This window comes from Brienomyrus brachyistius, chromosome 17, assembly GCF_023856365.1.
Source record: "Brienomyrus brachyistius isolate T26 chromosome 17, BBRACH_0.4, whole genome shotgun sequence".
NCBI classification, from domain to species: Eukaryota; Metazoa; Chordata; class Actinopteri; order Osteoglossiformes; family Mormyridae; genus Brienomyrus; species Brienomyrus brachyistius.
In genome coordinates, this window is record NC_064549.1 from 4,707,677 (window position 1) to 4,730,961 (window position 23,285).

Genomic DNA, 23,285 nt, shown 5'->3' on the forward strand with positions numbered 1-23,285 from the left:
TGTGATACATTTCCAGATTTAACAGTAGTTTCAAACCCACTCTGGCTACACATAACTCACTGAGCGTCTCTATTGTAATCATAAAGGCAATGACGCCCCCTTCCGCCAGATTTGTAATAGTGCAGCTGAAATGGGTACAGATTGAATAATTCGGTATAAAAAAAAAAACTGGAAAGCTTATAAAAATATATATATTTCAAACTTTTACAACTAGAGTTACAGCTGACTATGCTTTTTAAAAAGTACACTCAGGAGTTTATCAAAAACTTTTATTCAGCTATGGCACTGATTGTTGTACCGACAAAGTAAACCAGGTTAAATATGGTAAATACATTCAACGGCAAAAAATACATTTCTTAGTCAGCTACCTTGCCATATTAACACATGCCAAACGGCTGTAAGCCTAGGTAGGACTGGCAATTCTTGAACTATGGGCCAGACGTGGGGGGGGGGGCAAGTGTCTGACTTCTGTGTGGTAAACATTTTTGCCGAACGGGGATAAAAATGAACGATTGCACAGGTTCGATCTGCGGGAAACATACTGAGATTCTCGGTCACCCCCCCGTTACGGGTCAGCCCACTCTAAACGCGGCTTGCTGACGCATGCAGGGTGTCTGACGCATGCCTGAAGCCCCCCCTCCATCCGCCCTTCAGCACTGCCTCGTCTTGCCCTTCCTTTTCTTCTTCTTTTTGCCCTTATTGCCCTCAGCGGCATCCTGATCCAGTGACACCGTTTCCGCCTCCCGGTTGTCGTCACTGACCGAAATCTCTGGTGATGATGCAGTGGTGGGGAGCCTGGGAAGGGGGGGGGGGGGGGGGTTGTGGAGAGAGCCAGCTGAGGTGAACACGACTCCCAAGGGACCTGAGTGTCAATCTCTAGTGCATCAGAACAATAAAATCAGCTGTCAGACTGTATGCGCCGCCCCAGCGCTCACTGCGTCACTGCGGCGCCCTCACTGCCGGGGGGTCGTCGCTCCAGTAAGGCCACGAAAAAACCATGGGTGAGGGTGTGGGTGGTGCTGGCGCGCAGACACTGGGTCAGGGGCTCCAGGCCTCGTTCGGGCCAGCTGGGCAGAACCGGGATCAGCCTGTGACAGGAGAAGCAGTAGGGACCATGTCACCTCTCCTCAGCGTTTACATTTCAGAATGAGCAAGGCGGCCCCCTGGTGGTACCTGAAGTCCTCGTTCTGCTGCAGGCCAGCCGACACCACCTCCTCATTTTCCTGTTTGTGGACTGAGCAGGTGGAGTAGACCAGGCGCTGCAGTCGAGGGAAGCGCAGGGCGTGATTGAGGCAGCGCAGCTGGAATGCAGCCAGAGCTTGCAAACGGGCCTCCTCCTCTTGTGGGGGCGCCGGAGAGCTATCCCGCAGACAGACCATCCCTGTAACGGGGCGGCACTCAGCATCACCGCCATCATCTCTGACACGTGGGACCCTAAAGTCAGAAAAGCCCTCACCTGATCCACTGCAGGAGGGGTCCAGCAATATATACTCCACTCCGCGGTACTCGGGGCTCTCGGGGTCAACTTTCAGGAAATCCTGATTGGCCAGCTGCTGACATGTGACACCGGCACGGAGCAACAGCGTGCTCATGGTGGACAGTCGCTTTGCGTCGAGGTCAAAGGCAACCAGCTTGCTAAAAGAACCATAAGCTGTACTCAGTCACCGAGAGAGGAGTCTAGTACAGAATGGGGGGAGATTACAACCTCTTACTCACCCCTTATTGCCCATGATGGCAGCAAGCTGGCTCGTTTTATTCCCAGGGGCAGCACAGGCATCAAGCACATGAGCCCCAGGAGGGGGGTTTAGGAGGTACGCAGGTAAACAGCTGGCCTGCAATATCACAGGGAATGAGCAGGGGAGTTCAGGAGGTACGTAGGTAAATAGCTGGCTTGCAATGCCACAGGCATTGAGTTGGGGGGTTTATGAGGTACGTAGGTAAATAGCTGGCCTGCAATGACACAGGGGACTTCAGGAGGTACGTAGCTAAATAGCTGGCCAATAATGCCACAGGGGAGTTCAGGAGGTATGTAGCTAAATAGCTAGCCTGCAAGGCCACAGGGGACTTCAGGAGGTATGTAGCCAAACAGCTGTCCTGCAATGCGACAGGCAACGAGCTGGGGGTTTGTGAGGTACGTACATAAATAGCTGGCCTGCAATGACACAGGGAATGAGCAGGCGGTTCAGGTGGTGTGTAGGTAAATGGCTGGCCTGCAATGCCACAGGGAATGGGCAGGGTTCAAGCAGTTATGCGGGTGCCTTATAGTACCATCAGGGGAAACGTGCTGCACCTCCATCTGCCCAGATGACATATGGCTCTTCATCGCTGTAACTGCTTTGCTGCCACTTTACCATAATAATGAAATAATGTGTAAAAAAAAAAACACAATGTGTGACTAAGAGGGCCCCACCTTGTCCTGCAGGACCATGTGTCCAGCTTGGTAGAGAAAGTGTGCGTGGAAGTCCATTTTTGGAGGGAAGACGAGCAGTTCTGGGAGGTGCAGGTCGCAGAGGAATGTTTTCCTTGACAGGCTGCGCAGATCATCCAACCTGTAAAGATGCCGAGAGCCATTAACTGGGTCCAAGTATCCGAGTTCCAGCTGAAAAAAATAAAAACCCTTCTGGTTCTCCTATCAGAAACTCTGTTGCAGCCACACAATCCCAGAACGTACCTGGTAGCCTGGCCTTGGTAAGAGAAACCCTCCCTTTTAAAGTAATCGATGACGTCTTCCGTGGTGGTCTTCAACGTATTCACACGCACATAGCGTGGAAGTTGATCTTCTGCGGACATTTATGTTTCACATGTTTAGCAGATGCTTTTGTACAAAGTGACGCAGAAGCGAGGCAGATAGCATTCATGTTCACACTGTGCTGTCAAGGAGTCTAATAGCCGTAAGTGCGGCTAGAACCAGGAAGTGCAATATAAGAGCATTAAGAGAACATAAAGAGGTATCAGGCTAGTAGAACAGATGCAGAGTCATGACACGTCTCCCTGTGATTTACGCTGACCGGTGCCTTAGTTCAACCTAAGGTTTGTTTAAATGAACATGCATAAACAATGTGTGTCACTTTCTGTTGCTTAAATGACTGTATAAGTTCCACCTAGAACAGGAAGCAGTGACCCAACAAGGAATAAGAACAGGAATGACCTAAGCACAGGCAATTTGTTTGTGCCTGAGACACGTACACACCGGATGCCTGCCGGATGCCTGGGGGAAGCAGGTCCCGGTTGCGGCTGACTTTCTTCTTGACCTTCATGCGGGCGAGTGCCGCCTGCAGCCGGGAGCGGTGCTTCATCATCACAGCCTTCCAACTGCCACCACACTTCAGCCCCTGGCCAATCAGAAAGTCGTACAGGAGAACCTGGAAAATATGAGACCAGAGAACATCTGGTCTGTTGGTATTAGCCGTATTGTTAGTGCAGGCATTTCATGGGGTGAGATAAGACAGAAGCAGTAATTACCTTGGCCAAATTCATTTTGAGCTTCGTCTCCTTAAGCAGCTTGGTAGAGATTATGATATCTTGAAGTATGGAGGAATACTTCTGAGTCTCACATACCAGGGCATAAAGCTGCTTGATATTCTGATACAAAAATAAGTTTCGCATGAAAACTGCCGCATCTCGGGCTTTGTTATACTTTTGATTTCTCATTCATGTAACGATAGTTTATATTTATGTGTTCTTTTCCACAAGTCCATCATTTCTTTCAAAAAAGCATTTAGACAAACTGTATCGATGTATTATGATTAAAATAACTCGCCAACTTGAATGACACAAATAATGATTTTGTAATACTAGCAATTTTCATTTTCTATTCCATGACATCGTTATCATTAATAAGTTGTTGGAAAACGGCAGGCATTATTTAATATTAAATACCTACCTGAAATTTACTTTCATACACCAAAGTCTTAACTGCTCCTTCTTTACGCTCTACTTTCTCAAGAATCTCAGCGGCTTTCGTGTACAGGGCCATTACTAAAAATATATCAATATCGCAAATTCTTAAACTCGACCACCCAAAACAACTAACCCACGTTGCTTATGCTAGTCACCCGTTTTCCGGCAAAAAAACCAATCTGCTTTACGACCTGCTGAAAAAAAATCCAACCCGGCACAATTACGACAGGCCAATTTACGTTAGACCTGCAGAGTTGCACACTGTGAATACGGTGCTATTGGTCTAGTGCACGTTTAATTAATTTATGTTGTTCATAAACCCCACCCCCATATATATTCTTGCGCATAATATACGAAAGAAGGAAAGGGACACTACTCTTGCCCTCATACACACATTCCTAGGTTTAATCTGATAATTAAGCACACCTTTACCTGTCTTTTACATTACCTGCACTCCATTGGCGCGACAGGACCGCTGATCTGAGAGCAGAGTGTTTCGGGCTGGAGATGGAGCTGGCCGTTTCCGTCGCTGTGTTATTAGGAGCGCTGCTCCTGCTCCTCTTTGTCGCATTTGGTAAAGGGAAAACGGAGTTGACTGAGAAAAGCGCATGCACTGAAATAACCGATGGTGAGTAGAATTGAAGTGGAAAATGTGCTGGTGCTGAATTACCGATTTCCACTGCTATAATATGTTATTATAACAAATGCAAAAGGTGTAATTCTGTTTTGCCTTCTGATGAAGGTTTTTTTCGCAAAACATTATGCAAAACTCAAGTGATGCGTTTATAATGTGACCTAAAATAGCGACAAGCATAGAAATTTGATACTGGCGTTTTGAATCCAGGTAGTGAGAACTAAACCCGATCTGTCAGGGGGATTGAATTTCAGAGTAAATTGCTGTGTAATTTCATTGTGAATGATGGTATAGCCGACTGTCTAGCCGAAACTCGTAGACAGTTTAAATGTAACACATTTAATATTTTACACTTCCACGACTTACCATTAACACCACATTTAACCCATTTAAATGGATGCGCCTGCAGGCATCGCTATACTTTTGTTTTAAACTAAAACGTTATTATGATTATTTAAACGTAAAACTAAATAAAACCACGGGGGCCGGTACTGCTCCCAGTACTTAAACCATCACTTAATTAAAAATAGGTGTTGATTGTCTTCGACATTGCTGGGCGCTGACTGGTTTTTGATGAAAATCTAAGATGAGCCGGTGTTTTCCAATAGACCTGCCCTCACCTCAAGAGCACGACGACTCACCGCCCCCCACAGATGAGTCAGAGCAGCAACAGCTCCCTCATGTGGAGGAACTGGAGCAGCACAGCTTCAGCCACCCTCTCCTGGCCACCACGCTGCATGTATGAGTGGAGGAGGCGTTTTGAAGTTTGTTTACTGTACATTCTTACAGCACTGGGCTATTCTGAAGCCTACCGCACAATTTTGTCGTCTCCTTACCTGTTGACAAGCAGGTTTCCACATTGAACGTTGTTCAGCTTCTACCCCCCCTTCTCAGCTTACTCTAACTGTGCACACATACTCCCTTGTTGTCTATCACAACCAAAAGGAAGACCTGTTTATAAGTAAAATGTGTTGTCCACCTCCTTAGGGTCACTATGGCAACGTCACCTGCTTGGATTTCAGCAGTAATGGGAAATACTTGGTATCTTGCTCTGATGACGGCACCATCCGGATCTGGAGCACAAAGGATTTCCTGAGTGGCGAGCACCGGTGTTTGTGTGTTGCTATAGAGAAGGACCACGCTTCACTCGTGAGCCTCAGCCCTGACTCACGGTAGATGGCTGCACCGGTCGGTCAGGGTGGCAGGGTCCTTTTGACTGCCTCTTCCCTGCGTTGAAAGACCCCTATTTTTCTCTGAATTACAGCACCTTCATCACCTGGCTGGCTGGCAAGAAGACCCTCCGTGTTTTCCAGATGTGCAAGGAGAATGACAGCTCCTTCAGCTTCAAACCTGCTCCAGAGGACTTCCCCCGGCAGCACACGGCAACCGTTGTCAACATCGGCATTGCAGAAACCGGTACCAGTTTGACATCAAACCACCATTTCTCGTTTTATTGATTATGAATGTGTTGCTGAGTGCAGTATGTCCCAAAAATGGGCTGCCATTTACCAAAAGTGCACATACTCCGTTCTTGTTTCATTGTATTAACTTTTTTTCAGTCAAATTCTTAAAAACAGAACAGGTAACCTGTTACTTTCAAAATTATTGTCCTCTGTAGAGGGGGACAAAATGAGGCTCTGTGAACCATTTGCTGTTTCTTTTGACTCCACTAGATGGAGCTCTCTGTACAAAAAGGGCACAAAGCATCCCCCAAAGTAAATCAAGAGCATGTGTCGGTTAAAAGAAATACAGCCAATGGTTCTTGAAGCCTCATGTTGTTCATCATTACTGGTAGCTTTGATTCATGCTTTTATTTTTTTTTCCCCAGGAACATTTATTATGACTGCATGCAGCAATGCCACCATTATCCTCTGGGACCTGTATGGCAAGTTGTTGGCCTCCATCGACACTAACCAAACGACCAGCCTCTATGCTGCCATCTCTCCTTGTGGCAGGTATGGGTAATGCAGCTGAGCACTCAGAATATTCAGCCACAACATGTGACACTGTGTGTCCACCGGGCAGGTTTGTAGCATCCTGCGGCCGCAACGTAAAGGTGTGGGAGGTGTGCTTCACGACAGATGGACAATTCAAAGAGGTGGTGCGAGCATTTGACCTCCAGGGACACTCTTCTCCTGTCCAGTTCTTTGCATTCTCCGGTGACTCCTGCAGGTGGGTCTGCTGTGTGGAACCAGCCCGACATATGTGTGTCGTAACAGCCAAGTCTTTCAGGGTGATTGATAAGCGAGCTTGGATGCGAGTTGTCCTGTACAATCCTAGTGCAAACACAACGATTACCCCAGCTGTTATCTTGGTAAAAAGTTTGGACGCACCAAGCCACCTACAAAGGAGAGCGATAGTGTCGTTTCACATGACCTGGCTACCTAACCTAAGCACAACACAGCAGAGATGGTTTTTGAGGAGTTTGTCCAGAAAGTGAAGGAAAAGCAGCCAATGAGAGCTGCTCATATATGTGGGACCAGCTCCGGGATAGTTGGATAAGCATCCCAGGAGGCCACCTCATGAAACTGGCATAGAAGTGAATAAAGGGTCAGCCAGTCCCTAGAGCAATCACCCTGTCAACCCAGGGATTTGAACCGGCAACCTTCTGAGTCCCAGCCGACACAGTTAACCCCCCCCCACCCGGAATTTTTTTTAATTCTTCTTTGGTCAGTGCATAATTCCATATGTCATTTTATAGTGTTGATGTCCTTATTGTAAAATGTAGAGAATCTTACTATGGTTAGGTGTTTCCAAACTATTGACTGGTACTCTAGGTACAAATGCCAGTCAGTCTTTGAATAACATTTATGAGCAATTCGGTCCAGATGATATTTACCTGCTGTATGCCATGTCACACAGGATGGTGACATTGTCCAGAGATGGGACATGGAAGCTGTGGGACACTGATGTGGATTACGAGGAGCAGCAGGACCCATACCTGCTGAGGACAGTGTCCTGCCAAGTGTCTGAGAACAGTCGTATTGCCCTGTCCCCTGATGCACGGGTGGTTGCCGTGTCCAACGGCTGCGGCGTGACCTTGTACAACACGGCCGGCGGGGAGCTAGAGGAGGAGTTTCACGACGTTCAAAGTGAGGACATCGTGGACCTGGCGTTCGACATCAACAGCCGCTTCCTGGCCTGCAGCGGAGGCCACGCCATCCGCATTATTCACAACGCCCCAGGCTACCGGGCGGCCATCCAGGACATGGAGGCAATGCTGCAGAAGACCTCCAATGAGGACATGCAGCAGAGACTGCAGCAGCAGATCCAGGATGCTCAGGATGCACTGGACAGCCTGTTTGCAGAAGCCAAGAGCTGAGCGTGTGAACAAACACACACACACACACACGTGTTCGCACACATGGGCTCTATCAAACGAATCAGAATGAGAATCAACAACTGCCTGCCTGACTGCTCCACGGTTTGCTTGGATATGTGCAATTTGCAAGTAGATTTTGCCTTAGAAATCATGGTGTGTTTTAAAACTGCCTTGTTTTAAATGTTCTGACTTTTAAGCGCCCAGTAAAACCGAATGTAGTTATTTTTTTTCTGTCTTGAACGTTAAATTTAGATATATGAAAATGTCTCTGTGGTGAAGACAAGAGAGCTTGCCTATTTATTTTATTTTACTTTAGGGATTATGAGAAGATTGTGTTAAAAGGGGGGGGGCTTGGTGCCTCTGGCAGTAGTACTGCTGTATCACACCTTCATGGCTGGGGATGTGAATCTCAACCCCATGCAATGTGGGGCTGGATCATGCCTGGTCTCCAAGTTGCGTGCAGTTAGGCGTCTATGTGTCGCCCAGTGGATTGGCATCCTGTCCAAGGTGACCCAGGCCTTGTACCCTCTCCTGCCTGGGAAAGGCTCTAGCAACCTGGATGGGTGTGTGACTTAACACACATCACAGTCTGGGGCCACGGTAGAATCTCCCTAGTTTTTGCATGATCAGAGACCATCTTATATAGACAGTCCATACATTTTCTATTGTCGCTCAGTTGCACATGTTTTGGTGTTGGAAGGGGATTTGAAACCCGCAGTGGGTGGTATTACCATGGCCTGTCAATCAAGTGCTGATTTGATCCATTTGACACTAGCAAAATAATCAAACAGCAAGTGCTGATTGACAGCCCAGAAGTCCCTCCTACCATTTAGGCCTGGTTCATATCTGCTGCAGATGCGGATGCGCTATTGTGAAATAATTTTGTGAAATAATTGCCACCACAGTGGTCAAGTGCAAAGACCACACGTGAGGGCCACACACGGGGGTGCATACCACTTGAAAATCAAAACTACATGGGCGGTCTGTTCTGTGATGCAAACATCCCTCGATTGTTCATTGGCCGGGGAAAAGTCTAGCAGGAGGTATGAAAGGAGGTCGAACCCTGTAAGGTATGTAATCAACCTTTCCTTGTGTTGTGTTGAATAAAAAAATGATGACATGAAGTATTATTGTCCGCCTGCATTTATTTATGGACAACAAAGAAGTTACATATCACTTCCAGGCTCCTGTGCACATTCTAGAAATAGAAATTGATTTCAAAGTATTTTTGCACACACAACCTTGCATAATATATTTGCGAGCTTGCTGCTGAGAGGGCTCAATTCACTGTGCTGAGATGGTTAGTGATTTAAAGAAAACGGACAAAAATGAAGAATAAGGTCTCTGATACGTGAGGCTGGACTTCATCCGTATTCACCTCTCAGGTCAGAGACAGTAACAGGTGGATCGTTTGGAGTGTCATTACGGACAGATAATCCACAGCACGTGGATTTTTGGTTGTTTTCTATGTGGGTCTAATTTGTATGACCATGATATAACATAGAAGAAGATGATGTATGTTAATGCGTGTGTGATTTTGAATCGAGGACAGACACTTCAGGAGTATTGCCCAAAATTTCAGTAATGCAGTTATATCTATGTTGTTACGATAAATCAAGGAAGAATTCCATAACAGTACTGACGACAAATAGTCGTAACCCTAAGACACTGACCACCTTCTTAATTACTTAACTAGTGACGTTTGAGCCTATAAGGCAGTCGTTTGACTTTACCCTAGATAACCTTTAACCCTTTCTTTTAACTTGACGTCACTGCATCTCCCTTACTGGGAGGAGTTACAAATCTACGGTCGCGCGGGGAAGTTGGGGGGGGCACGAAAAAGTTACGTCAATGACGGACAGTCATACGGACCTCTGAGCGACTGCCGCTGCTGCGCAGAAGCTCGACGGCCAATAAGCATCCGGTGGGGGCGGGGCATACGGGGCGACGCTGTTTGGCTGCCGGGGGTAACGGAGCTTTAGGGCTGAGCCGAACGGTACCGGTGGAGTAGGAACTCCCGCCATTTTTCAACCGAGCCTTCGGCTTCTCGTTTGTTTGTTTTTCCCCCCGTATCCATCGAAATAAAGAAAAATTAAAGGCGCGATTCCCCCTGGTTTCTCTACGTGCCGGGAAGGGCCTCTATTCACCGCGTGAGTAACGCAGTGAGGCGTCCCCGTTTCGCAGGAGGAAGCGCAGCCGGCTGACTGGGGCAGCCCCTGGAGAGGTTCGGCCGGACCGCCCGCGTCAGATACACCACCGCCTTTCTTAGACCGGAGCGCCATGGCCCCGGGCGGCTGCACGCCCGGCGGTCGCAGCGCGGCGTCGGTGTAACTGAAACAGGCGTGCTCTCGCTGTTAGTGTCGTTATTGTTGCTGTCTTGCCGGCTGGGGTCGAGCCGAAGTGACTGCCGCTCTTTGGATGCTTTGGAGCGCGGCCCCACCGATCGGCGTTTGATTTCGGGGTACCGGAGTAACGCCACCGCGCCGTGCCCTCCTGTCAGCGGTGCCGGGTAGGAGGATTCAACCTGCTGACGACGCATCATGGCACCGCTCCTGGGGCGGAAGCCCTACCGTCTGGTCAAGTCGCTGGCCGAGCTGCCAGGCTCTGAAGAAGAGCTCTACATAATCCCGCACACCCAGGAGGCCTTCAGGGACAAAGAGTATCCTTTGGCTCTGGTGGGGGCCGCCAGCGTCCATCTACGCCGCCGACTCGTCTGGGGATTCGGCAACATCTGTGACTGGTGCGGGAGCACTGGAGGTGTGTGGTCCGGCTTGCGGTTCCATCTGCTGGGTGTCTGGCCAGTGCTCGCTATCTTGCACTGAGTCGCCCCGGTGTTAATTTAGACGCTGGCTTTCGCTGTTCCCACACCGCAGGCCTGCTTTCAGCCTCGTATTTAATCCCGTGCTCCCGCAGCTCCCAGTCTCGCTTCGTACACGCCATGGGGGAGTGTATTTTATTTATTTTTTTTAAACACCGCCCGATCGCCTGTCACTGTTTAAATAATTAAGTGTGGACACAGACGGACCGGGTTTAGCAAACGGCTATGTCTGACTCCATGTATGCTGTGTGTAGCTCAGAATGGAAGCACTTAGTGCGAATACCCGGTTCCGTGCTGTCGCCCTCCACCTTGCTAGGATGGCGTTTCTTGTCCCCTGTCACCCTTCACTCGTGGTCTGTGTAATGTTTGCGGAAAGCTGTACCAGGACCTGCTCGCCATTTGTCGGGCAGATGCAGTTCTCCGAAGGCCCTTTGACCGTGCTCCTCCAGGCACCGTAGGCAGGCTTAGAGATGGTGGTGAGGGATAGATAGTCACTTGAGTCTGGCAGCCGTATATAATGCAGAAGGACACTCGATACTGTTATTGCTGACTTGTCTTTTTCGTTAATAATGCACAAGAACCCAGCTGCTGTTATAACCAGGACCAGCTGTATCTGATGTAAACAAACTCGTGTAGAATACTGGGTGTCAGGGTTCCTTTGCAGGGGGCGACAGTGAGAGGCTATTGCTATTGAGTCCTGCAGTTGTTTGATTTGGCCACCCCCCCCCCCCCCCCCCCCATGAATGCGTTATTGCACAGGATGACGGGACAAACACAAAAACATCAACATGGATGTCACTTCCCAACCGGAGCTCATTTTAAAATGGATGCAGTGTGCTGACAGGCCTCAGCGGGGCGCCTTCTGTCTGGTGACATTTGTTTAACCAAGTGTCTGTGGGGGGGCTCGTGTTTTTCCTGAGCAAATGTGATCAGAGAGTATGAGGCTCGCCTGCAGAGGTACAGCGAGCGCATCTGGACCTGCAAGAGCACAGGCAGCGGCCAGCTGACGCACAAGGAGGCCTGGGAGGAGGAGCAGGAGGTGGCCGAACTGTGAGTATAGCCTCCCCGCGTCTCCCCGGGCCCCCTCACAGGGCTGAGCCCTTGTGTATTATGTTGGGAACTAGTGCTGAGCTGTGCTGTGTGAAATTCCAGCATATTTCCTAATTGGTTGAGCAGCTTTGTTTAAACAAAAAAATAAAAACAAATCATCTGATGATTGGGAGAGGACAAAGGGGGCGACAGTGAGAGGCTGACATTAGCCTTTTTTTTGTTTTTTTGCACTGTTTGTCAGATTCCTTTCCGAAGTTTGCTCATGTGGTTCACATATAGCATTAGGTTTTTGAAGGATGCTTACAGTCTGGGCAGCATGGTGGTGCAGTGGATAGGAAGGTTGTCACTGTTGCTTCACACCTCTAAGACCATGGTTCAAGTCCCCGCCATGACTCCATGCGTGTGGAGTTTGCATGTTCTCCCCCATGTCATTGTGGGTGATTTCCTCTGGTTTCCCCTGTGGTCCAAAAACAAGCTGAGTTACCTAATTTGCCTGGTATGCTGGAATGAGTGAATGGTCTATGGGTGTGCCCTGTGATGGGTTGGCGTCCTGTCTTTGGTTGTTCCCTTCTTTGTGCCCAGGGGAGTCTGGACCCTCTGCGGCCCTGAATAGGCAAAGCCATTAGAGAAAATGAATGGATTGATGGCCTTTTTAAACTTTGCTGGTTGCTTTCTCTATGGGAAAAGGGCTTGACACAGTGCTGTGTTCCCTCAATGGACTGTAATATGAAATCTAAGTTGAGTGGCTACACTGATGTGATCAAATGTTGATGCTCATTTCGCTGAAGCTGAATCTGACTCTCCTGTTTACCTCAGTTTTTGAGCTCACAAGGTCATCTTCTGAACCTCTTAGTGTTTCTCAGTGTTTTCTATTGCTGAAAGCAGATGGGAAGTGACACCGACCTCTCGCTGTATTCTGACAGCCTCAAGGAGGAATACCCTCTGTGGTTTGAGAAACCAGTCCTGGAGATGGTTCACCATAACACTCTTTCCCTGGACAAGCTGGTGGACCAGCATGGCTGGAGATCTTCACCAAGTATGCTGTTGATGAGGAATGTGACTTTCTGGTAAGTGCAAATTTTCTTTCTTGAGATGCCTGCTGTTTCATGTGTGAGCTCAGCTTCCAGGGGTAGCACTGGCTGACCTGTGTGTGCCTTGCAGGTGGGGAAGGACAGGAGCCTCAGGGTGAAGGTGGTGGAGGTGCTGCCCCTGGAGGGTGTGCTGGATGAGCTGGGGGAGAAGAAGGTGGAGGGGGCCTGTGACTCCCCATCCAGTGATAAGGAGAACACCAGCAGGGAACAGCTGAAGGTGGAGCTGCAGCCTGAGGAGGAGAGCAGGAGGAGTCACTCCTGTGAGTGCCGAGCTCAGACCACATGCAGCGCTGGGATTGGACTGTTCATGAATTATTCATGATGACTAACCCACTGATACAGTCGTTAAATAGTGCCCGGTACCAAAGTATTTGAGGTCCCTCCGGTGGAAAGATGAGGCACCGATTCCTGATTTAATGCCATCACTTTTCTGGGCAGCCTTTGTGTTTGATGATGATGATGATGATGAAAACCCTTTATTGCTGTTGCAATATACCATGTCACTAGTCACGGGTTTGTTGGTTTTAAGCAAAATTTGGGTGGGTTTGGTTTCAAAGGCCTTCAAGGCATTGGCACACTGAGTGAGTTTATCACGTGCCGTGTGCCAGGTAAACATTGTCCGCCCTCCATGAACGCATTAGTCAGAGTTAGAAGGGTCAGATTTCGCATACAGGCTCACCAATGGATTTTTACTGTGTCCCAGGTACATTTTTCATGTGAATATTTAACTAAAGCACATTCATAACTGGACATGGTGGCACGCTCTGAGCGTGTGGCAGGTATTTCATGCAGTGTGTCCGTTTTTTGTCAGGTGACCGTGCCCGGCGCTCCCCTAGGAAGCTTCCCACCAGCCTCAAGGAGCACAGGAAGAAGTGGGTCATGCCCAAGTTCCTGCCGCACAAGTATAACGTCAAGCTGATGGACGAGGACCAGGTGGGGGGCAGGGACCGTGTCGGGTGTGATCAGGCGCCTGTACAACCTTATGCATTCACTGCGTTTATAGTACATGTAACCAGGTTTTTATATGCGTCCTTTTTCAGCTCATCAGCAACGTTCCTGCTGACAGCCTCTTTCGCACAGAGAGACCCCCGAACAAAGAGATCGTGCGGTACTTTATCAGGCACAACGCTCTGCGCGCGGGTACGGGAGAGAGCGCCCCCTGGGTGGTGGAGGACGAACTGGTGAAGAAGTACAGCCTGCCTAGCAAGTTCAGTGACTTTCTGCTGGATCCATACAAGGTACTTCGGCACGTGGCTTCATGAACCCTTCAGCGTTAATGCGGACGTCTGTTCGTCATTCGGCTACACACAGCCGACCCTCGTGACAGCTTTGCGTTTAAAACTTGCAGTACATGGCCGACGTCCCGTCCGGTAAGCGTAAGAGTTTGAGTTTGCCAGAGGGGAGGCCAGAGAAGAAGACAAAGACAACCGACGGGGAGGACACACCTGAGAAGGGGGCGAGGAGGAAGCTGCAGAAGACGACGCCTCAGACACTCCCCCTCGGACCGACAACATGGGGGCATGTGCAGGTCAGGCTTTGAACTTTCCTCCATCTGCTAGGTCGTCAGGTCATAGTGCAGGCTGTAGTTATAGACGTGAGCAATGCAGGTGGTTGCTTATCCAACAACTAAATGCTGTTTGTCGCCCCCGAAGAAGAAGGAGAACGGCTCGCCCTTAAAGGTGAAGAATGGCGGATCTCCTAAGAAGAGGAGCACCAGCGGAGGGACAGTGGAGTTCATGTGTCACAAGCAAAGAGACACGGGAAGAGTGCGGCCAAGGCAGCCGGTGGCCAGAAGAACTCCAGAAAGAGTGAGAGCAAGCCCAAGATGAAGCAGTTGACATTGCTGGACGTGACCAAGACCGGTTCTTCTGCAACCCCCAAGAAGTTGAAGAACAGAGGGCCCGGAACTCCTAAACCGGGCAAACCCCTGCCGCCAATGGCCCTCCACCTGCTCCGCTATTACCGGGAGAACAAAGACAAAGAGGAGAAGAGGAACGCCCTGTCCCTGCCTCATATCCAAGGTGGCCAAGGTGCTGACGCCTGAGGACCCGGCCAGGCTGCCCGAGGAACTGCGGGATGTAGTACAGAAACGCTGGGAGCTCTTGGAGTACAAAAGGCGCTGGGCAGCCATGACAGAGGAGGAGAAGCAGGACGCCATGCGCAAGAAGCGGGAGGAGATCAAGGAGAAGCTGCGTGAACGAGCCAAGGAGCGCCGGGAGAAGGAGATGCTGGTCCGGAGGGAGCAGCAGCGCCGCTATGAGGACCAGGAGCTGGTGGGAAAGAACATCCCCAACTTCAAGCTGGCGGACATGCCTGACGGGCTGCCCAACGTGCTTTTTGGGGACATTGCCATGGTGACAGACTTTCTCAACTGCTACTCTGGCCTGCTGATGCCTGAGGACCAGCCCCCCATTACGGCCGCTGCCCTCATGGAGGCTCTGGCCACCAGACAAGCCGGCTTCCTGTACTTGAACCGTGTGTTGGTGGTCCTTCTGCAGACGCTTCTGCAGGACGAACTTGCCGAGGGCTACAGCGAGCTGGACATGCCGTTGTCGGAGATCCCGCTCACCATGCACTCTGTCTCGGAGCTGGTCCGGCTCTGCCTCCGTCCCAGCGATGCCCACGAAGAAGGCAGCGGCCATGGCTCTGAGGACTGGGCGTGGGGCATCCCGGATGACACGCTGAGCACCGAGATGCTGGAGAAGCTGGAGACCTCAGAAGTATTTGAGCTGAACCCGCAGGAGAAGATCGGCCTGCTGGTGGCACTGTGCCACCGCATCCTTCTGACCTACTCGGTGGAGGACCACGTGGACGCCATGCAGCAGCGCGCGGCCGAGCTCTGGAAGGAGCGCCTGGCCACGCTGAAGGAGGCCAATGACCGTGTCCGAGCGGAGAAACAGAGGCGCAAGGAGCAGATGGAGGCTAAGGTGGGGGGCGGTGACTGGGTCAAAGTGGAGGGCGGTGGTGCCGGAGGGGCGGCCAAGCAGGACAAGCGGAGGGATGGGGGGGCCAAGAAGGAAGGCAGCGGGGGGGAACCGGCGGCCCCAGAACCTCTGCCTGAGGACATGGTGAGTGCGGTGAGGAGCAGGAGGCTACAGACCATTCAGGCCAAGAAGGAGAAGGAGGAGCAAGAGCGGCTGAACAAAGGTATGAAGCCTCACGCGGCTTGGGGGGCAGGTGCCCATGTGGCCGGGCTTCTGTAGACCTGTGGTCGCATTTGCTGACTCCTGCTGGAACTTCATTCCCCTACAGAGCGCATGGAGAAGGAGGCGGGGGAGGAGCGGGTGCGTAAGCGGAAGGCGGCGATGGAGAGGGCCTTTCAGGAGGGCATCAGCAAGGCCAAGCTGGTCCTGAGGCGCATGCCGCTGGGCACGGACCGCAACCACAGCAGGTTGGGGGGGGGGCGGTGACTGCCGACGGGAACGACGGTGCTGGGTTTGGCTCTGAGAGTGTGTGTGAGATCGCATGTGTGTCTGTTGTAGGTACTGGCTTTTCTCTGATGCAGTGCCGGGCCTGTACATTGAGAAGGGCTGGGTACACGACAGCATAAACTACAGCTTTACTCTACCCCCTAAATTGGAGGAGGAGGAGGACGAAGAAGAGGAGGACGACGACGAGGCTGATATGCCAGGTAAGCACGTTCTAGGGATTCTGACGTACTCCCTGCCACATCTGGCTGTGAGATATTTATACAAAGGTTTCTTTGCATTCTATAGAGAGTAAAGAGGAATGCAGTACAGATGGTGGCCAGCAGGGGACATCGGAGAGCCCTGTTGAAAGTACAGTTCCTAAAAGAGGACAGAATCTCTGGTATGTTTGCATCCTGATATAAAATATCTGAACAGCTGGCCTAGGCTGAAACCAGCCAGTGAAACTTGGTGCCTGTGGTTCATTGTGTGTGTGTCCGTCCGGCAGGTTTGTGTGTGACTCCATAGCCCAGCTGCAGGAGCTGATGGACAGTTTGCATCCCCAAGGTGTGCGGGAGAGTGAGCTGAAGAACCATCTCCAGTACAGGTGAAGCACTGAGGAGCCCCCCCCCCCCCCCCCCCCCGCCCCATAATAACCTGGCTGTCTTACGTTGAAGTTTAATGTAAAGATTAATGATTAATGTCGGAGATGCAATTTAAAATGGCTGGCTTTACTGATAGGTAGAAGTGTGGTCTTTTTACTTGGAGAAGTTTGGGTCTTGTGCCACATGTGATGGCTCTGTGTGGCTGCCCTGTGCAGGGACTGATGGCCCTGTGTTCGGTCCTAAGGTACCAGGATATTCAGCAGTCCATCAACGCTGCCCAGAAGGCCAGCTCGCAGCAGAAGACCTGTAACAGCCCCCCGGAGCTGCTCCATTACTTACAGAATGACGTCCTGGAGGTGGCCTCGCGGCTGCAGAAGGGCGGCCTTGGCGACCTGGATGACATTTGCAGGTTTGAGGACAAGGTCAGCACTCTCCGTCTTGCAAATGAACGCCACGGGGCCCGGGCGGCGACTTCGCGCAGCGTCCTGCTTACGTCTCTCTTGGCGGCCGCCCCAGGTACGCTCGCTGGTGAGCCTGAAGGACTTTGGGGAGTGCATCATTACCCTCCAGGAGAGCGTCTTCGCCAAGTTCCTGCAGGGCTTCATGGACCCCAAGCAGAATAAAAAAAAGAAAAGGCAGAATGGAGAAGATGGGAGCAAAGCGGAGGAAGCGGAGGAGGAGAAGAGGCTGGCTGACGAGGCAAGGGTAACGTGGCCCGGGGCTCATTGTGGGAGGCGGCAGAGTTCCCCCTCCTCTCCAAACCTCCATAATTCTTTTTTTTTTTTTTCCTTTTTGGTTCTTGGAGAAAAAAATTCAAGGCAAAAAAAGCATGAAGTTGGTCATTTCAGGGGAACCTTGCATCCTGAAAGCGGCTTCAGCGCTCTACACTGTGTGTCCTGCAGGTGGCGACAGCGGTGGAGAAGTGGAAGGCCGCCATCCGCGAGGCGCAGACATTCTCGCGGATGCACGTCCTACTGGGCATGTTGGATGCCAGCATCAAGTGGGACATGTCGGCTGAGAACGCGCGCTGTAAGGTGTGCCGGAAGAAAGGTGAGTGTCCCCTGATTACTCACCTCCTTTTAAATGGAAAGTCATATCTCGTTATTCCTGTAAGGGTACTGGTAGTAATCCTTACACCCACTAGGTCACTGGTACTGCTTCAGAGACTGTGTTTTGATGAAACTGCTACTGATTCACCACTAGGGGGCCTCATTTGCCGTAAACTTTTTCGTGAAGAGAGGTTTAGGTCGTTCTGTAAACTCAAAGTCAGTAGTTAATGTACGAGCAACAGCTTAATTAAATTTGATTGTTTGTAAATGACCAGTGAAATGAAATATGGTTTAAGCAGAATGAGGTCGTAGCTTCCTAGTGACACTGGCTGTTGGGCTTGGGAAGCACTAATATCCATAGTGGCTGCATTCCTCTGACATTTTCCCTGTTGGTTATGCTGGTAAATGTGCCATAAACTGGTCGTGTTGGTGCTGTGCCTTAGACTGCATCCTTAAGACAGGCCGCTGAAGTGTCTGTTAGCGCTGCGCTAGCTTCTTTCTGAAGTACCTTCTGGTACCACCAGGCTGGCTGGGGGTCAGCCACACGCCTCTCTCGCTCTCCTTCCTGGACAGCACATAGGGAGAGTGCGTGTCTGTCTGGGGAGGGGGGCGCATGGTGCCTGAGAGCGAAAGGCCCATGCAAGGTCTGGCTGCACCTGTTTCCATCAGAGCTGCTGGCCCCCATTTGGTCAACTTTCCTCCATCTTATGTGGAACCCGTGACCTGTGCCAAGTAGTCTGCCCCCCCCCGCCTCCCGAGACCCCGAGTTGGGTTGTGGGTGTTGATGACTGGCATGTGAGTCTGACCTGATCTTTTTCCTCCGCAGGGGAAGATGACAAGCTGATCCTTTGTGATAAATGTAAAAAGGCCTTCCATTTGTTCTGCCTCCGTCCGGCACTCTACTCCATCCCGGACAGGGACTGGCTCTGCCCTGGATGTCAGCCTGCCGTAGCTCGCCGCCATTCCTACGGAAGGTGGGCTCTCACTCCTTTAAAGGCGGAGCTAGTGAGGGGGGGGGCTGCTTCAGCTCCCTCTTAAGTGGGCTTGGGGCCTCCTGCTTCGCTGTTCGAAGATTTAGCACAGTCACTGTTGTATGTTACCATTGGATATGTGCCTTTTGTGTTATAGAAGCTATGAAGGAGACTCTGAAGAAGAGGTGGAGGAAGAGGATGATGATGATGAGGAGGAAGATGAAAATTCTGAAGAGGAGGAAGATGACAAAAATGAGGATGATAAAGCCACAGGGCATTATTGTAAGGGACCACCGTATTAAACATGCAGCTGTGGGTATGGTGGGGCTGCTGTGAGGCTAGGGATGGTCTGACCAAAGCATGACATGAGCCAACAGGTCCTGCCCACGCATTCGACCAGCAGCCAATCAGTGACTGTGGCTGCGGTCTTGCAGGCGGTGGTGATGTAATGCTCCACTTTTTAGAGCATGGGTACTGTCTAGAGAGCCCTGGATTGTGGTACACTTCGGCTTTGGCTGCATGTTGTGACGGGAATGTGTCATGCCGTGAGTAGTCCTCTCATTGAGGGCTCCGGTCATTGGCTTAATGGAAGTACAGCTACACTGCAGAGCCTCTGTTCATTGTACTTGCGGGTAAGATCATGCTGTGGGACCCTACGTGGAGAAATTCCTGAGGTGAAACACAGATTAGAGCAGCATTAACAGACTCGTGCCAGTGCATCTCCAGTTTCTGTGTACGGTCGGGGGGCCTGATCTCTGCCTGCCCACTCGCCAAGTACAAGCCTCTGCATTTTCACATGCTTTCCTTGCTTCTATTGCACAGTGAGGTCAAGGAAGGCCAGGGGCAAGAAGTCCTGCAGCAGGAAGGCGGGCGCCAAGTCCCGTGGCGGGCAGCAGAAGGAATCCCCCAGCAACGCTGTCGATATAGACGAGCTGGTGAGTGTTACTGTGACAGTACTGCTCATTCAAGCCGCCCTTGTCACACAGGCGTGAGGGGGCGTGTGGATTAGTGAGCTTGCCTGACGCACTGGCCTCTCCTGACCCCCAGGGGGCAGCCTTACCACATCTGCAAACACATGTGGCTGTCAGGGTGGCGTATTTATTGACCATGAGCGTAGAAAGTGAGAGGCTTAAACATCATTTTGTCCAAACTGCCGTGTGTGGCTAAGGCAGCTGAATGTATTAATCTGTGAGCTCTTTCCTCTGTGTACTTGCTTCAAGCTCATGAATATTCAGTGTTTCAGGTCTGATTCACCATTCACGTTTCTGGCCAATAAGGTTCCTTTACTTTAATCTGTCAGTTGCATCTTACCCCTGCAGTACATGCGTAGGGCTCTCAGTGTGGCCCTTTGGGTCCTGAAGATATGGGCCCCTCTCTTTGGGATCCCAAAGACACGATAGAGTTGCTGCTTCCTCCTCGCAGGTGCAGCAAAACTTCATGAGGGGGGGGTGTCGACGGGCCCTGGAGCTGGACCGCTGTGAGGAGATCCTTCAGCGGCTGGTCAAGTTCCGCTACTCCTGGCCATTCAGGTGGGCCCGCGCCATCGTCTCTGGGACTGCATATCACTGCAGGAGGGTGGGTGGGGATACTGTCTGTCCCCCGTGTCATACAGCCGCCTGCCTGTCCCTTTTAGGAAGCCGGTCTCTCCTGATTTGGTTGAGGATTACCAAGACGTCATCTCCCAGCCCATGGACTTCCAGACCATGCTGTGCAAGTTCTCTGACGGCCATTACCGGCACAGCGGCGACTTTCTGGAGGACATGAAGCTGGTGTTCTCTAATGCCGAGGAGTACAACCCACCTGAAAGCCCCGTGCTCTCCTGCCTGCTGAAAACGGAGCGCGTGTTCGTCGACCTTCTGACCCAGCTGCTGCCGGGACTCGCTTACTTCCGACGCCACAAGCGCGCTTGCCGCAACCGTGGTGACGAGGAGGAGGCCGAGGCAGCACTGGAGGAGGCCGGACGCACTGCCCGACAGGGAAGGCCCAGTGGGAACAAGAGACAGGAATACGGAGACGGCCTTCGTAAGAGTGGTCAGCGTGGCCTGAGGTCAGAGGAAGAGGAGAGCAGCTATGAGGAGGAGGACGACGACGGCGGACTGAGGAAGAGCAGGCGGGCTGCTGTCCTGGGCCAAAGGAAGAATTACCGCGAGGTGGAGAGCGACAGCGATCCGGAGGAGGTCGTCATCCACAGGAAACGGGGCCGTGGAAGGCCACCGCGGGACAGCAGACAAGACCATACCCGGTGCTGGGCGGAGGCAGGAGATGGTAAAGGGGGCGGGGCCAGCTTACGGCATTCCAAACGGCAGAAACCATCTCTGTGAGGTGGGTGGGGACTCTGAAGCTGTCCGAAAGCTTCCCCCTGCTTAAGATGACCAGCTACAGAACATTTTCATTGTGTATTTTTTATCATTATTTTTATGTTCCTATTTTGAAGAAAACCAATTTATATTTGTAAAGTGGTTGTTTTCCAGACAAGATTTAGATTTAAGGACATTTTGGAAACTCCCCAGATTATTCTAGTTGGTTTTTCCCCCCCCCCCCCTCCCCTCTTTTGTGCCCCAGCCTGTCTCGGTTTGTATGTCTTGTAATTGCAGAAATTTCATAGGGGGAGGACTGGTTGGGTTTAACAGCTGTGGGGGGGGGGGTGTACAGCTGTGAAATCTACAGTTTTGTGCCCCCCGCTACCCCCGTCTTAAATACTGGCATGCCACCCCCCAACCCTTCCGGACTGTGCCTGTCCACTTGTTTGGGCACATGCAGCAGCCCCACAGGGCTTGTCTCTTCGCTGGCCAGTTTTTGAACTCTGACTGCAAATGACTTGTTTTCAGTCCTGAAACAAGTTTTCGTGCTGTTCTGTGATGCAGGTAAAGTGCCTCTTCTTCAGTCTTGTTCTCTAGCCAGTGGGTGGTGCTCTAGGTCCGCTGGATTTCTCTGGAGGCGATTGGACCTTGAAGCATGCCCATCTGCCCATGTCACCAGTGCCCCCACACACAGCTCCAGTGTGAAAGGTGGTCTGTAGCCTTGACGGCTCTGTCTGCAACATAGCAAATCGGCTTGCTGGTGCATCTCTTACCTCCTCCCCCCTATGCTTTTCAGGCTGAGGGTTTTTCATGAATATTGATTTCTGTATTGTATACACCTGTTTGCTCACAGGGAGATGGATAAAAAGTGTGTTTTACAGAGGATTTCAAATCCTCCCCTATTTGTTTTTCTTTAATATGATCTAAGTTAAAAGGAACGGGCTGGGGTGTCCCCTGTATCAAGAACCAAATAAAAAAATTAAAATTGTTAATCTCTGCTTTGGGGCAGCATGTTTTTTTTTTTTTTTTTTTTTGTCAGACATTCGATTGTTGTCCTGACGGTTGTGATATAACAGGCAAGATTTGCATGCATCGGCTGGTTTTGAAAGTAGTCATGTGACACCTGTTGGAAGGAGGGACCAAATGGCTGCCTGGTTACTCTTATTAATTGCAGGCATTTTGATTTTCTCGTTTTACTGTGAATTTAGGTTTCTTTGAACCAGTGGCCTTGCGGATGCAGCCTTCTAACCCACTAAGATACAAACTGTGCTGTCACTTATCTTGGAATTTGTCCACTGAGGTTTCCTGCACATCTTCCAACTGTAGCTTAGCTCCATCCAACTAATCAGAAGCAACTGCCTCTAGTTGCTTGGGCCTACCTCCTCTACAATCTGATTGGTTATCTCTCTGAACCAATCATTTTTGTTTGTGCCCTCAGAACATTTTTGTGTAAGTAAAACTCCCTTGAGTATGATGGATAAGAGCCCAGACCGCAGGCACAGCTGGCCCCTCTGCCTATTCCGAGCAGGGAGAGTAGGGGATAAACAGCCCAGACCAGCATGTGGGGGTCCCGTGTGCTGCCCTTGAGAGGAACTTGTGTGTTTAGAAAAACCTCCATGTCAGTCACGCTGTTAGTGCTGGTCTTGCCCTCGGAAGATCTCTGCCCCCAACACACGGCTGTTCATCGCTGGGCCCTGCCCCCTTGCTCAGTGTCAGGCAGCTTTCGGTCATGTGGCGAGAATGGCATGCTGGGATGTCACCGCGGTGATGGCCGTCAGCTTCCAGCTGGTGAGGATCACCTGACACTGCACGCCCTCCGCCCCCACCGGAGCTTGACTTCCCGGGTGTCCCTGCTGCCATATTACCATCTCATTTCCACTTGCTCTCATGTCTAAACACACCTGCGCTGAAGAGGTTTGTGCTTATTTCTTGATACACAGATCATACGTAATATTCATAAAATTCCTTTTCCTTCCGTGCAGATGGTCTGTTTTAAACAATGCATAAAACAAACACATTAAGCCTGGTGCACATTTAATAATTTACATTGCATAGTTTACAGTGATATTTTCCATATTTTCCAGGAGAATGCTCCCTCACAGCCAAGTGCCAGGGTAGGTCTGAGGTCACGGGTACTC

General features: G+C 50.8%; 3 protein-coding genes across 4 annotated transcripts; 2 read left to right on the forward strand and 1 right to left on the reverse strand.

Annotated features, from left to right (window-relative positions):
- Positions 1 to 255: 255 nt before the first annotated feature.
- Positions 256 to 4,161, reverse strand: nsun5 (NOP2/Sun RNA methyltransferase 5). 2 transcript variants are annotated; one of them, XM_048981783.1, is made up of 10 exons: positions 3,884 to 4,159; positions 3,463 to 3,582; positions 3,191 to 3,362; positions 2,672 to 2,780; positions 2,411 to 2,549; positions 1,717 to 1,832; positions 1,457 to 1,635; positions 1,174 to 1,381; positions 936 to 1,088; positions 256 to 795 (listed from the first exon to the last, which is right to left on the reverse strand). In XM_048981783.1, the coding sequence occupies exons 1-10, from the start codon at positions 3,974 to 3,976 to the stop codon at positions 651 to 653; spliced, it is 1,434 nt and encodes a 477-aa protein (XP_048837740.1). In that variant the 5' UTR covers positions 3,977 to 4,159; the 3' UTR covers positions 256 to 650. The 2 variants fall into 2 exon arrangements, with proteins under 2 accessions (XP_048837740.1, XP_048837741.1); XM_048981784.1 differs by lacking the exon at positions 3,463 to 3,582 and having other exon boundaries at positions 3,191 to 3,393; positions 3,884 to 4,161.
- Positions 4,162 to 4,190: 29 nt separating this feature from the next.
- On the forward strand, positions 4,191 to 8,980 carry LOC125712117 (transducin beta-like protein 2). The gene is made up of 7 exons (XM_048981787.1): positions 4,191 to 4,528; positions 5,143 to 5,273; positions 5,522 to 5,706; positions 5,799 to 5,950; positions 6,363 to 6,489; positions 6,560 to 6,706; positions 7,397 to 8,980. Exons 1-7 carry the CDS (start codon positions 4,408 to 4,410, stop codon positions 7,854 to 7,856), a joined length of 1,323 nt encoding a protein of 440 aa, XP_048837744.1. The 5' UTR covers positions 4,191 to 4,407; the 3' UTR covers positions 7,857 to 8,980.
- An 819-nt stretch (positions 8,981 to 9,799) lies between these two features.
- LOC125711936 (tyrosine-protein kinase BAZ1B-like) lies at positions 9,800 to 22,145 on the forward strand. Its single transcript, XM_048981390.1, is given in 23 exon segments — positions 9,800 to 10,515; positions 11,608 to 11,724; positions 12,648 to 12,733; positions 12,736 to 12,791; positions 12,886 to 13,075; positions 13,627 to 13,748; positions 13,856 to 14,053; positions 14,164 to 14,343; positions 14,468 to 14,521; positions 14,524 to 14,820; positions 14,822 to 15,962; positions 16,068 to 16,206; positions 16,298 to 16,446; positions 16,532 to 16,625; positions 16,731 to 16,829; positions 17,072 to 17,249; positions 17,344 to 17,532; positions 17,730 to 17,877; positions 18,703 to 18,850; positions 19,005 to 19,129; positions 19,670 to 19,782; positions 20,270 to 20,376; positions 20,481 to 22,145. Coding segments are annotated over 23 exon segments (4,737 nt in total). The 5' UTR covers positions 9,800 to 10,396; the 3' UTR covers positions 21,169 to 22,145.
- Positions 22,146 to 23,285: the final 1,140 nt, after the last annotated feature.